This window comes from Hylobates moloch, unplaced genomic scaffold, assembly GCF_009828535.3.
Source record: "Hylobates moloch isolate HMO894 unplaced genomic scaffold, HMol_V3 SCAFFOLD_12, whole genome shotgun sequence".
Classification (NCBI taxonomy): Eukaryota; Metazoa; Chordata; class Mammalia; order Primates; family Hylobatidae; genus Hylobates; species Hylobates moloch.
Window position 1 is genome coordinate 42,301,912 of NW_026652287.1, and position 13,803 is coordinate 42,315,714.

Sequence of the window (13,803 nt, forward strand, 5' to 3'; positions counted from 1 at the left end):
ACAGACAGAGGAGAAGAAAGTGAGGACCATCAAGTGATAGGAGACCAAAGAGTTGTCAAGGCATGCCAAGACAAGGTCCCTCATTCTCCAGTCAACGTAGTGGAGAATGTACTTGCCTGACGCCAGCATGTGTGTGATGGTTTAGGACTCAGTGACCTTTGAGGATGTGGCTGTGGACTTCACCCAGGAGGAGTGGACTTTGCTGGATCAAACTCAGAGAAACTTATACAGAGATGTGATGCTGGAGAACTATAAGAATCTAGTTGCAGTAGGTAAGGCTGGTACCGTTCTTTTCATTTAGTTTTTTTCTGGAACAAATATGTCTTAAGTAACTGTATTCTAGACTCTGCTTGTTAATGGGCTGCATTGATAAACAGGCGAAACATTGTTTCCATCTCATAGACCTTACTGCCTAGTGATTTTTCTGATGAAATTGAAGATCTGTTCATTGTTCTGGCTTTGTTTTCTCCATGAATAAAAGACTTAGAGCTTCTTGAATATGTATATGAGCTTGAGCCTGGGTTTCGTGGAAGGATTGCTAGTACTTTTGGTGCACAGTGAATGAGAAAAGAGTATTTGCAGTTTAGGTTCACTTGAAAGTTTTTGTCACGAACATTGTGTTGTTTGAGTTATACCTGAGAGGGTTCAGAATGCCCAAACAGCAAAATCTTAGCCTTAATTCATGGGACGCATTTGTTATCCCTTGCATGTTCTTTTTTTTTCTTTTTTTTTGAGACAGAGTCTCGCTCTGTCGCCCAGGCTGGAGTGCAGTGGTGTGATCTCGGCTCATTGCAAGCTCTGCCTCCTGGGTTCATGCCATTCTTCTGCCTCAGCCTCCCGAGTAGCTGGGACTACAGGCAGCCACCACCACACCCGGCTGATTTTTTTTTTTTTTTTTGTATTTTTAGTAGGAATGGGGTTTCACGGTGTTAGCCAGGATGGTCTCGATCTCCTGACCTTGTGATCCACCCACCTCGTGATCCACCCACCTCGGCCTCCCAAAGTGCTGGGATTACAGGTGTGAGCGACCGTGCCCGGCCGTCGCTTGCACATTCTGACATCATTCATCTTTCGCTGAGAGCAGGGTACTAGCTATGCAAACATAGTTTGACTTTTCAGGTGAAACAAGAAGAGTTAAAGACAGTGCAGAAAATTCTCCAAGATGAGAGAAAAGACAGATGTGATTATTTGTGAGAAACAGCGCTGATCTATGAGAGGTGCAGTCTGTTTATAAATGTTAAATAGGAAGGTTTTGAAAGTGTACTTTTTTGGGGAGAATATCAAGGCCAATTGGTTTCTGAGGTTACTTGGGTACCTTAACTGCTCTTTCTCTTTCACTTTATCCATCTTGGAAACTTTCTTTTGCCCTGACATTAAGATCTATCTCATTTCTCCTTTAAATTTATGATTTGCGTTTAGCTCTGTATCCATTTCCTTTCAACTTTGTTTCCCTGGCTGTACCTCTTTTTTGTTCACTATAAAGTCTCAATGTTTAGAGAACCATTTCTTTTGTCTTTTCCTTTCTTTTTTTTTTAGAGACAGAGTCTTGCTCTGTCGCCAGGCTGGAGTGCAGTGGTGCAATCTCGGCTCACTGCAACCTCTGCCTCCCGGGTTCAAGCGATTCCCCTGCCTTAGCCTCCCGAGTAGCTGGGACTACAGGTGCATGCCACCACGCCCGGCTGATTTTTTTTTTTTTTTGTATTTTAGTAAAGACGGGTTTCACCATGTTGGCCAGGATGGTCTCAAACTCCTGACCTTGTGATCCACCTGTCTTGGCCTCCCAAAGTGCTGGGATTACAGGCGTGAGCCACCACACCCAGCCTAGAGAACCATTTCTTAGTGAATCACCTACCAACTTGACCTCAGTACGTTACTGTTGCTAGACTCTTATTACATCCAAATTTCTCAATTTCTGTTTCCCTTTCTTTAAAAATACAAACTATATTTCAAGCCAGTGTTTGAAACTACATTACACACTAGTCTTGCATTTTTAACACCCTTTTAAAAATCATTATTTCTCTAAGAACTTAAAATTTTTTTCATCTTATTTCAGATTGGGAGAGTCGTATTAATACCAAATGGTCAGCACCTCAGCAGAATTTTTTGCAGAGGAAAACATCCAGTGTGGTGGAAATGGTAAGATTCAGAAGGTATAATTTATTGCCTTCCATGTTAGAGGAAGATTGGAAATTCCATAAAATGGAAAAGCAGCACAATAACCTTGAGACATTTGAGACTAGTGTTTTTCACCCAAAAATAATTTGTCTCTTGGAGAGACTATGGATCATGAGTTTGACAAACACTCTAAACATCCCTCAGAATATATTTGTTTACATATTTCTTTCAACTAAACATTCCCATATAGATACCTCAGATGTTTTTGATAAATAATTCACTCTTGGGCCATTATCAGCTAAGCTCTATTGAGAAGTCTTGTGAAAGTAAAGAATATAACAGAACTTCCTGCAGTCACTTTGTTCCACTTGAAAACACTCAGGTCTGAACCATGCATTGCAATGAAAATGGCAGGAACAAACAATTTCAATTATATTAACTTATTTTCCATGCATAACAGAATTCAGAGTAAAAGGGAGAATCTGAATGAAATACATTTGGAAAACTTGTATGAATCATCATTAATTTTCACCAACAGGAGAGAAACCATTTTGGAGAGGAACTGTTTGACTTTAACCAATGTGAAAAAGCCTTGAGTGAACACTCATGCCTTAAGACTCACAGGAGAACTTACTTTAGAAAGAAAACCTGTGAGCGTAATCACTGTGAAAAAGCCTTCACAAAACCCTCTACCTTTACTTTACACAAGAAAACTGATACTGGAGAGGAACTTCCTAACTGTAATCAATGTGAAACAGCCTTCAGCCAACATCTACATCTTGTTTGCAAGAAAACTCACACTCAAGAGAAACCATATAAATGCAGTGACTGTGAAAAAGGCTTACCTTCCTCCTCACACCTCAGAGAATGTGTAAGAATTTATGGTGGAGAGAGACCATATACTCATAAAGAGTATGTCAAAACCTTTTCTCATTCTACAGGCCTTTTTGTACACATGCAAACTCAAGATGGAGAAAAATTCTGTGAATGTAAAGCATGTGGGAAACCCTTCACTCAGTCTTCATATGTTACTCAACATTTAAGAACTCGCAGTAGAGTGTTACCTATAGAACATAAGAAATTTGGCAAAGCCTTTGCTTATTCCCCAGATCTTGCTAAACATATAAGACTTAGAACTAGAGGGAAACACTATGTTTGTAATGAATGTGGCAAAGAGTTTACTTGTTTCTCAAAACTCAGCATTCACATAAGGGTTCACACTGGAGAAAAACCATATGAGTGCAGCAAATGTGGGAAAGCCTTCACTGATTCATCAGGTCTTATAAAACACAGGCGAATTCACACTGGAGAAAAGCCTTATGAATGTAAGGAATGTGGGAAAGCTTTTGCTAACTCTTCACATCTTACTGTACATATGAGAACTCACACTGGTGAGAAGCCTTATCAATGTAAGGAATGTGGAAAAGCCTTTATTAATTCCTCTTGCTTTAAAAGTCACATGCAGACTCATCCTGGTGTAAAACCCTATGACTGTCAACAATGTGGGAAAGCCTTTATTCGATCCTCATTTCTTATTCGACATTTAAGAAGTCACAGTGCAGAAAGGCCTTTTGAATGTGAGGAATGTGGGAAAGCCTTTAGATACTCCTCGCACCTTAGTCAACATAAAAGAACACATACAGGGGAGAGGCCATATAAATGTCAAAAGTGTGGGCGAGCCTTCACTATCTCATCAGGCCTTACAGTACACATGAGAACTCACACTGGTGAACGGCCCTTTGAATGTCAGGAATGCGGGAAAGCCTTTACTCGGTCCACATATCTTATTCGACATCTAAGAAGTCACAGTGTGGAGAAACCATATAAGGAATGTGGGCAAACCTTTAGTAATTCCTCATGCCTTACTGAATGTGTGTAAATTGGGGCTGATACTTGGAAAGAATGTGGTAAAGCCACTACTTCCTCACACTTATTGAACATGTACTCATTCATAGTGGCAATGTACACAGTCATAAGGAATGTGGGAAGCCTTCCTTGGTGTCTCAGATTTCAACAATTCCAGTAGAAGAGAAGACATACGAATGTAAGGAATGTAGGAAAGTCTTGGCTCCTTCCATAGGCCTTACTTACTAGTCATGTGTCTGTGCATCCTAGGAAACAAACTGAACGTAGGAAACCATCAGTCAATGCTTATGTCTTACTGAGTCTGTTTGAACTTATGCTGGAGAGAAATGCTATGAATGTGAGGAAGGTGGAAAAGCTTTCATTATTTTCCTCGGGCCTTACTGAGCTTGTGAGCACATTGGATGTAAATGAACGTCCTCTGGATGTAAGGAATGTGTTGAAACCTTTTGCTCTGCCTTATACCTTAATATTCAACTATGATCTCACAAGTGTGAAAAATCTTATGAATGTAAGATGTGTGGAGATTCTTCTTTGTTTTTAGCTTCCACTTGGGGAACGTGTCAAAGCACACATTGAGAAGTCCCATGAGTGAAAGAGATGTTGGAAAGCCCTTGAACTTGGTCATTAGGAAACATCCACACTGAAGAGGAACGCTGACTGTATGGAAAGTCAAAAAGGCTGTATTAATTTACACGCAAAAAGTCACACTAGAGGAATGCCATATCAGAATGCTTTTGGTAAATATACATGTTTTAAAGAGGTATATATTATTAATAAAAATAAATATCTAGCTGGTTTGAAGATCCTGAGTTATCTCGATTGTTCACAGTTACAGATGGAACTCTTAATTATTTAGGAGTTCCATTCTTTCCCCCATTTGTCACTACTACACTTCACTAGTCTTTAAAACAATTTTGGGCTGGGTGCAGTGGCTCATGCCTATAATCCCAGCACTTTGAAAGGCCGAAGCGAGTGGATCATTTGAGGTCAGGAGTTCGAGCCCAACCTGGCCAACATGGTGAAACCCCATCTCTACTACAAATACAAAAATTAGCCAGGCATGGTGGTACGTGCCTGTAATCCCAGCTACTCGAGAGGTTGAGGCAGGAGAATTGCTTGAACCCGGGAGGCGGAAGTTGCAGTGAGCTCAGATCATGCCATTGCACTCCAGCCTGGGTGATGTGGTGAGACTGTCTCAAAAAAAGAAAAAAAAAATTAAAATATCCTCAGGGTTTTTTAATGAAAAACTTAGTTATAAGAATAAGGAATTGAGGAACATTTGAGGGTACAAGTTTTTACTTACTGCATACAAGAAATTTGGTACTGGCCAGGCATGCTGGCTCACACCTTAATTCCAGCAATTTGGGAGGCCAAGGCAGAAGGATCACTTGAGCCCAGGAGTTCAAGATCAGCCTGGGCAATATAGTGAAACCTCATCTTGACAGAATAAGATTAACTGGGTGTAGTGGTTTGTGCCTATAGTCCCAGCTATTTAGGAGGCTGGGGCGAGAGGATTGCTTGAGCCTGGTCAGGGAGGCAGAGGTTGCAGTGAGCCCTGATCGTGCCGCTACACTCCAGCCTGGGCAACAGGATGAGACCCTGTCTCAAAAAAAAGAAAAGAAAATTGACGCCAGCAAAGAAAACCAAATAAATTAAGTTTGCCTTTCTATGTGTCTTTAAAGACTAATGATGTTGAACATCACTTTCATATGCTTATGAGTCTTTGGTGAAGTGTACATTTAATGATCTTTTTTCACTGTTGCTGAGAATCTGTGGTTTGAATTATTGAGGCAGGTTCTTTCAGTAAGTTTGAGGTATAATTGCCATGTAATAAGCTGCACATGTTTTTAGCATACACTTTAAGTTTGGACACATACACACCATCAGGATAATGAACATACCTATCAAACTAGATGGTTTCCTCATGCCCTTCTATAATTTCTTCTTCTCCTCACCCTTCCCTGCCTGTCACTCTCCTGATCCACTGATTTGCTTTCTCTTAGAATAGACGACTTTATATTATGTACAGTTTTTATATAAATGGAATCATGTAGTCTGGCATCGTTCAGGATAATTTCTAGATCCATTTATGTTGTAGAGTCCATTTCATTGCTGAATAGTATTCCATTGCAAGGCATACCACAAGCTATTTATCCATGTCTTATTTCTGCCTTTTGGCTATTGCAATTAAAACTGCCTTGAACACCCATATGCCGATTATTCTTTTAACATATGCTCTGTTTCTTTAAATAATTAAGAGTGGAATGATCAGATCATATGTTAGTGTATGTTTAAGTTTTTAAGAGACTACTAAACCTTTCTCAAGTAGTGCCATTTGACATTTCCATGAGTAGTGTATAAGAGTTGCAATTCCTCTGCATCCTTGCCAGTTATTGGTATGGTCAGTCTTTTTTATTTTGACCATTTTAATAGGTGTGCAGTGTATCTCATGGTTTTAATTTGCATTTCCCCAGTGACTAATGATGTTTTACATGGTTTCACATGCTTACTGGCCTTTAAGCCTTTGAGGAAGAGTCTGTTCAAATCTTTTGCCTGTTTATATTGGCTTTGTTTTTTGTTTTTTGTTTTTCTTAAATAGAGACAGGGTTTTGCTCTGTCTCCCAGGCTGAAGTGCACTGGCACGATCATGTGATTTTGCAATTTTTATTGAATTTTGAGAGTTTAAAATTTGTAATATATTTAATATTAAACCTATTAGTGTATTTGATATATTAATATTTTAATATACTGTACATTTAAATATATAATAAAACATTTCATTTTAACAGAGGTAACATAAATACAGTTCCCAATTATGAGAGTTTGACTTAGTATTGTTTTTAATTTACAATGGTGCAAACACATTATGCATTCAATACGTTTCTCAATTTATGATGCGATTACAAATTGTCAACTTATGATAGTTTCAACTTACAATAGGTTTATCAGGACATAGCCCTGTCATAATTTGAGGGCATGTAATACAAATATATTGTATTACAATATATTTAATATAATATGTTGTACTTGTGGTACAAGTACATGATGCACTTTGAGTTAAAATCTTTTTATTATACTTTAAGGTTTTAGGGTACATGTGCACAATGTGCAGGTTTGTTACATATGTATCCATGTACCATGTTGATTTCCTGCACCCATTAACTCGTCATTTAGCATTAGGTGTATCTCCTAATGCTGTCCCTCCCCCCTCCCGCCACCCCACAACAGTCCCCGGAGTGTGATGTTCCCCTTCCTGTGTCCATGAGTTCTCATTGTTCAATTCCCACCTATGAGTGAGAACATGCGGTGTTTGGTTTTTTGTCCTTGCGATAGTTTACTGAGAATGATGTTTTCCAGTTTCATCCATGTCCCTAAAAGGACACGAACTCATCATTTTTTATGGCTGCATAGTATTCCATGGTGTATATGTGCCACATTTTCTTAATCCAGTCTATCGTTGTTGGACATTTGGGTTGGTTCCAACTCTTTGCTATTGTGAATAGTGCTGCAATAAACATACGTGTGCATGTGTCTTTATAGCAGCATGATTTATAGTCCTTTGGGTATATACCCAGTAATGGGATGGCTGGGTCAAATGGTATTTCTAGTTCGAGATCCCTGAGGAATCGCCACACTGACTTCCACAATGGTTGAACTAGTTTACAGTCCCACCAACAGTGTAAAAGTGTTCCTATTTCTCCACATCCTCTCCAGCACCTATTGTTTCCTGATTTTTTAATAATGGCCAGTCTAACTGGTGTGAGATGGTATCTCACTGTGGTTTTGATTTGCATTTCTCTGATGGCCAGTGATGATGAGCATTTCTTCATGTGTTTTTTGGCTGCATAAATGTCTTCTTTTGAGAAGTGTCTGTTCATGTCCTCTGCCCACTTTTTGATGGGGTTGTTTGTTTTTTTCTTGTAAATTTGTTTGAGTTCATTGTAGATTCTGGATATTAGCCCTTTGTCAGATGAGTAGGTTGCAAAAATTTTCTCCCATTCTGTAGGTTGCCTGTTCACTCTGATGATAGTTTCTTTTGCTGTGCAGAAGCTCTTTAGTTTAATGAGATCCCATTTGTCAATTTTTGCTTTTGTTGCCATTGCTTTTGGTGTTTTAGACATGAAGTCCTTGCCCACGCCTATGTCCTGAATGGTATTGCCTAGGTTTTCTTGTAGGATTTTAATGGTTTTAGGTCTAACATATAAGTCTTTAATCCATCTTGAATTAATTTTTGTATAAGGTGTAAGGAAGGGATCCAGTTTCAGCTTTCTACATATGGCTAGCCAGTTTTCCCAGCACCATTTATTAAATAGGGAATCCTTTCCCCATTACTTGTTTTTGTCAGGTTTGTCAAAGATCAGATAGTTGTAGATATGCGGCGTCATTTCTGAGGGCTCTGTTCTGTTCCATTGATCTATGTCTCTGTTGTGGTACCAGTACCATGCTGTTTTGGTTACTGTAGCCTTGTAGTATAGTTTAAAGTCAGGTAGCGTGATGCCTCCAGCTTTGTTCTTTTGGCTTAGGATTGACTTGGCGATGCGGGCTCTTTTTTGGTTCCATATGAACTTTAAAGTAGTTTTTTCCAATTCTGTGAAGAAAGTCATTGGTAGCTTGATGGGGATGGCATTGAATCTATAAATGACCTTGGGCAGTATGGCCATTTTCACGATATTGATTCTTCCAACCCATGAGCATGGAATGTTCTTCCATTTGTTTGTATCCTCTTTTATTTCATTGAGCAGTGGTTTGTAGTTCTCCTTGAAGAGGTCCTTCACATCCCTTGTAAGTTGGATTCCTAGGTATTTTATTCTCTTTGAAGCAATTGTGAATGGGAGTTCACTCATGATTTGGCTCTCTGTTTGTCTGTTATTGGTGTACAAGAATGCTTGTGATTTTTGTACATTAATTTTGTATCCTGAGACTTTGCTGAAGTTGCTAATCAGCTTAAGGAGATTTTGGGCTGAGACAATGGGGTTTTCTAGATATACAATCATGTCATCTGCAAACAGTGACAATTTGACTTCCTCTTTTCCTAGTTGAATACCCTTTATTTCCTTCTCCTGCCTGATTGCTCTGGCCAGAACTTCCAGGACTATGTTGAATAGGAGCGGTGAGAGAGGGCATCCCTGTCTTGTGCCAGTTTTCAGAGGGAATGCTTCCAGTTTTTGCCCATTCAGTATGATATTGGCTGTGGGTTTGTCATAGATAGCTCTTATTATCTTGAGATACGTCCCATCAATACCTAATTTATTGAGAGTTTTTAGCATGAAGGGTTGTTGAATTTTGTCAAAGGCCTTTTCTGCATCTATTGAGATAATCATGTGGTTTTTGTCTTTGGTTGTGTTTATATGCTGGATTACATTTATTGATTTGCGTATGTTGAACCAGCCTTGCATCCCAGGGATGAAGCCCACTTGATCATGGTGGATAAGCTTTTTGATGTGCTGTTGGATTCGGTTTGCCAGTATTTTATTGAGGATTTTTGCATCAATGTTCATCAAGGATATTGGTCTGAAATTCTCTTTTTTGGTTATGTCTCTGCCAGGTTTTGGTATCAGGACGATGCTGGCTTCATAAAATGTGTTAGGGAGGATTCCCTCTTTTTCTATCGATTGGAATAGTTTCAGAAGGAATGGTACCAGTTCCTCCTTGTACCTCTGGTAGAATTCAGCTGTGAATCCGTCAGGTCCTGGACTCTTTTTGGTTGGTAAGCTATTGATTATTGCCACAATTTCAGAACCTGTTATTGGTCTATTCAGAGATTCAACTTCTTCCTGGTTTAATCTTGGGAGGGTGTATTTGTCAAGGAATTTATCCATTTCTTCTAGATTTTCTAGTTTATTTGCATAGAGGTGTTTGTAGTATTCTCTGATGGTAGATTGTATTTCTGTGGGATCGGTGGTGATATCCCCTTTTTCGTTTTTTATTGCATCTATTTGATTCTTCTCTCTTTTCTTCTTTATTAGTCTTGCTAGCGGTCCATCAATTTTGTTGATCTTTTCAAAAAACCAGCTCCTGGATTCATTAATTTTTTGAAGGTTTTTTTGTGTCTCTATTTCCTTCAGTTCTGCTCTGATTTTAGTTATTTCTAGCCTTCTGCTAGCTTTTGAATGTGTTTGCTCTTGCTTTTCTAGTTCTTTTAATTGTGATGTTAGGGTGTCAATTTTGGATCTTTCCTGCTTTCTCTTGTGGGCATTTAGTGCTATAAATTTCCCTCTACACACTGCTTTGAATGTGTCCCAGAGATTCTGGTATGTTGTATCTTTGTTCTCGTTGGTTTCAAAGAACATTTTTATTTCTGCCTTCATTTCATTATGTACCCAATAGTCATTCAGGAGCAGGTTGTTCAGTTTCCATGTAGTTGAGCGGTTTTGAGTGAATTTCTTAATCCTGAGTTCTAGTTTGATTGCACTGTGGTCTGAGAGACAGTTTGTTATAATTTCTGTTCTTTTACATTTGCTGAGGAGAGCTTTACTTCCAACTATGTGGTCAATTTTGGAATAGGTGTGGTGTGCTGAAAAAAATGTATATTCTGTTGACTTGGGGTGGAGAGTTCTGTAGATGTCTATTAGGTCCACTTTATGTAGAGCTGAGTTCAATTCCTGGATATCCTTGTTAACTTTCTGTCTCGTTGATCTGTCTAATGTTGACAGTGGGGTGTTAAAATCTCCCATTATTATTGTGTGGGAGTTTAAGTCCCTTTGTAGGTCACTGAGGACTTGCTTTATGAATCTGGGTGCTCTTGTGTTGGGTGCATATATATTTAGGATAGTTAGCTCTTCTTGTTGAATTGATCCCTTTACCATTATGTAATGGCCTTCTTTGTCTCTTTTGATCTTTGTTGGTTTAAAGTCTATTTTATCAGAGACTAGGATTGCAACCCCTGCCTTTTTTTGTTTTCCAGTTGCTTGATAGATCTTCCTCCATCCCTTTATTTTGAGTCTATGTGTGTCTCTGCACGTGAGATGGGTTTCCTGAATACAGCACACTGATGGGTCCTGACTCCTTATCCAATTTGCCAGTCTGTGTCTTTTGATTGGAGCATTTAGCCTATTTACATTTAACGTTAATATTATGTGTGAATCTGATCCTGTCATTATGATGTTAGTTGGTTATTTTGCTCGTTAGTTGCTATTGTTTCTTCCTAGCCTCGATGGTCTTTACAATTTGGCATGTTTTTGCAGTGGCTGGTACCGGTTGTTCCTTTCCATGTTTAGTGCTTCCTTCAGGAGCTCTTTTAGGGCAGGCCTGGTGGTGACAAAATCACTCAGCGTTTGCTTGTCTGTAAAGTATTTTATTTCTCCTTCACTTATGAAGCTTAGTTTGGCGGGATAGCAAATTCTGGGTTGAAAATTCTTTTCTTTAAGAATGTTGAATATCGGCCCCCACTCTCTTCTGGCTTGTAGAGTTTCTGCTGAGAGATCAGCTGTTAGTCTGATGGGCTTCCCTTTGTGGGTTACCCGACCTTTCTCTCTGGCTGCCCTTAACATTTTTTCCTTCATTTCAACTTTGGTGAATCTGACAATTATGTGTCTTGGAGTTGCCCTTCTCGAGGAGTATCTTTGTGGCGTTCTCTGTATTTCCTGAATCTGAATGCTGGCCTGCCTTGCTAGATTGGGGAAGTTCTCCTGGATAATATCTTGCAGAGTGTTTTCCAACTTGGTTCCATTCTCCCCATCATTTTCAGATACACCAATCAGATGTAGGTTTGGTCTTTTCATATAGTCCCAAATTTCTCAGAGGCTTTGTTCATTTCTTTTTATTCTTTTTTCTCTAAACTTCCCTTCTCTCTTCATTTCATTCATTTCATCTTCCATCAGCGATACCCTTTCTTCCAGTTGATCGCATCTGCTACTGAGGCTTCTGCAATCTTCGCGTAGTTCTCGAAACTTGGCTTTCAGCTCCATCAGCTCCTTTAAGCCCTTCTCTCCATTGGTTATTCTAGTTATCCATTCTTCTAATATTTTTTCAAAGTTTTTAACTTCTTTGCTATTGTTTTGAATTTCCTCTCGTAGCTCAGAGTAGTTTGATCGTCTGAAGCCTTCTTCTCTCAGCTCATCAAAGTCATCCTCCATCCAGCTTTGTTCCGTTGCTGGTGAGGAACTGCGTTCCTTTGGAGGAGGAGAGGTGCTCTGTTTTTTAGAGTTTCCAGTTTTTTTGTTCTGTTTTTTCCCCATCTTTGTGGTTTTATCTACTTTTGGTCTTTGATGATGGAGATGTACAGATGGGTTTTTGGTGTGGATGTCCTTTCTGTTTGTTAGTTTTCCTTCTACCAGACAGGACCCTCAGCTGCAGGTCTGTTGGAGTTTACTAGAGGTCCACTCCAGACCCTGTTTGGCTGGGTGTCAGCAGCGGTGGCTGCAGAACAGCGGATTTTCGTGAGACCACAAATTCAGCTGTCTGATAGTTCGTCTGAAAGTTTTGTCTCAGAGGAGTACCCGGTTGAATGAGGTGTCAGTCTGTCCCTACTGGGGGGGTGCCTCCCAGTTAGGCTGCTCAGGGGTGAGGGACCCACTTTAGGAGGCAGTCTGTCCGTTCTCAGATCTCCAGCTGCGTGCTGGGAGAACCACTACTCTGTTCAAAGCTGTCAGTCAGACAGGGACCTTTAAGTCTGTGGAGGTTCTTGCTGAGTTTTTGTTTGTCTGTGCCCTGCCCCCAGAGGTGGAGCCTATAGAGGCAGGCAGGCCTCCTTGAGCTGTGGTGGGCTCCACCCAGTTCGAGCTTCCTGGCTGCTTTGTTTACCTAAGCAAGCCTGGGCAATGGCGGGCGCCCCTCCCCCAGCCTCGCTGCCGCCTTGCAGCTTGATCTCAGACTGCTGTGCTAGCAATCAGCGAGACTCCGTGGGCACAGGACCCTCCGAGCCAGGTGCGGGACACAATCTCCTAGTGAGCCGTTTTCCAGGCCCATTGGAAAAGCGCAGTATTGGGGTGGGACTGACCCGATATTCCAGGTGCCGTCTGTTTCCCCTTTCTTTGACTAGGAAAGGGAACTCCCTGACCCCTTGCGCTTCCCGAGTGAGGCAATGCCTCGCCCTGCTTCGGCTCGTGCACAGTGCGCTTCACCGACTGTCCTGCACCCACTGTTAGGCACTCCCTAGTGAGATGAAACCGGTACCTCAAGCAGAAATCATCCGTCTTCTGTGTCGCTGGGGCTGGGAGCTGGAGACCGGAGCTGTTCCTATTCGGCCATCTTGGCTCCACCCTCCTCAATATTGTTAAGATGCCAATATTACCTAAAGCGATCTTCAAATTCAAGGCAATCCCTATGGCGGCTCCGCTCCCTGCCAGCGGGCGGCTGAGGGCAGGCGGCGGCTGGACTCTGAGTTAAAATCTTTACATGGCACAAAGATTGGATCAAAATTTTGGGTTTTTTTTCTTTGTATCTAATTGTTCCAGCATCATTTGTTGAAAGGACTATCCTTTCTCCACTTAATTGCCTTTGCTTCTTTCTTGAAAATCGGTTGTCTTTATACATGTGTCTGCTTCTCAACTGTTCTGTTCCATATAGCTACTTATCTTTTATTCCAAGACTACCCTCCCTTGACAACTTGATAACTTTTGAAGTCCGATAGAGTTAGTCCTCCAGCTTTTTCTTTTCAGAGTTGTCTTGACTATTTTAGGTCAGAGGTTGGCAGAGTTTTTTGTAAAAGACCAGATTGTAGAGATTTTAAGCTTTACATGCTATATATAGTTTCTGTTGCATATTATTTTTTCTATTGTAGACCTTTTAAAATATAAAAATAGTTCTCACATTCCATTCAACCTGTACAGTTATAGGCTATGAGCCACATTTGGTCTTGATGTGGCTGTACTTTGTTGACTT

The 13,803-nt window shown here is 40.4% G+C and overlaps 1 protein-coding gene across 16 annotated transcripts in view; it reads left to right on the forward strand.

The window, feature by feature from the left end:
• ZNF559 (zinc finger protein 559) overlaps window positions 1-13,803 on the forward strand; it is a 56,820-nt gene that overhangs the window by 18,898 nt on the left and 24,119 nt on the right. For 12 of the 16 annotated variants that reach the window (XR_009209183.1, XR_009209181.1, XR_009209179.1 and 9 more), the window contains 3 exons: window positions 146-272; window positions 2,054-2,136; window positions 2,654-4,718. Coding sequence is in view for 3 of the 16 variants with exons in the window: in XM_058426074.1 (XP_058282057.1) it covers window positions 146-272; window positions 2,054-2,136; window positions 2,654-3,994 (1,551 nt within the window). In the remaining 13 variants the exon portion in view is untranslated. Of the gene's footprint in view, window positions 1-145; window positions 273-2,053; window positions 2,137-2,653; window positions 4,783-13,803 lie in introns of those variants that run through there. The other 4 variants (XM_058426075.1, XM_058426077.1, XR_009209191.1 and 1 more) reach the window with 3 other exon arrangements.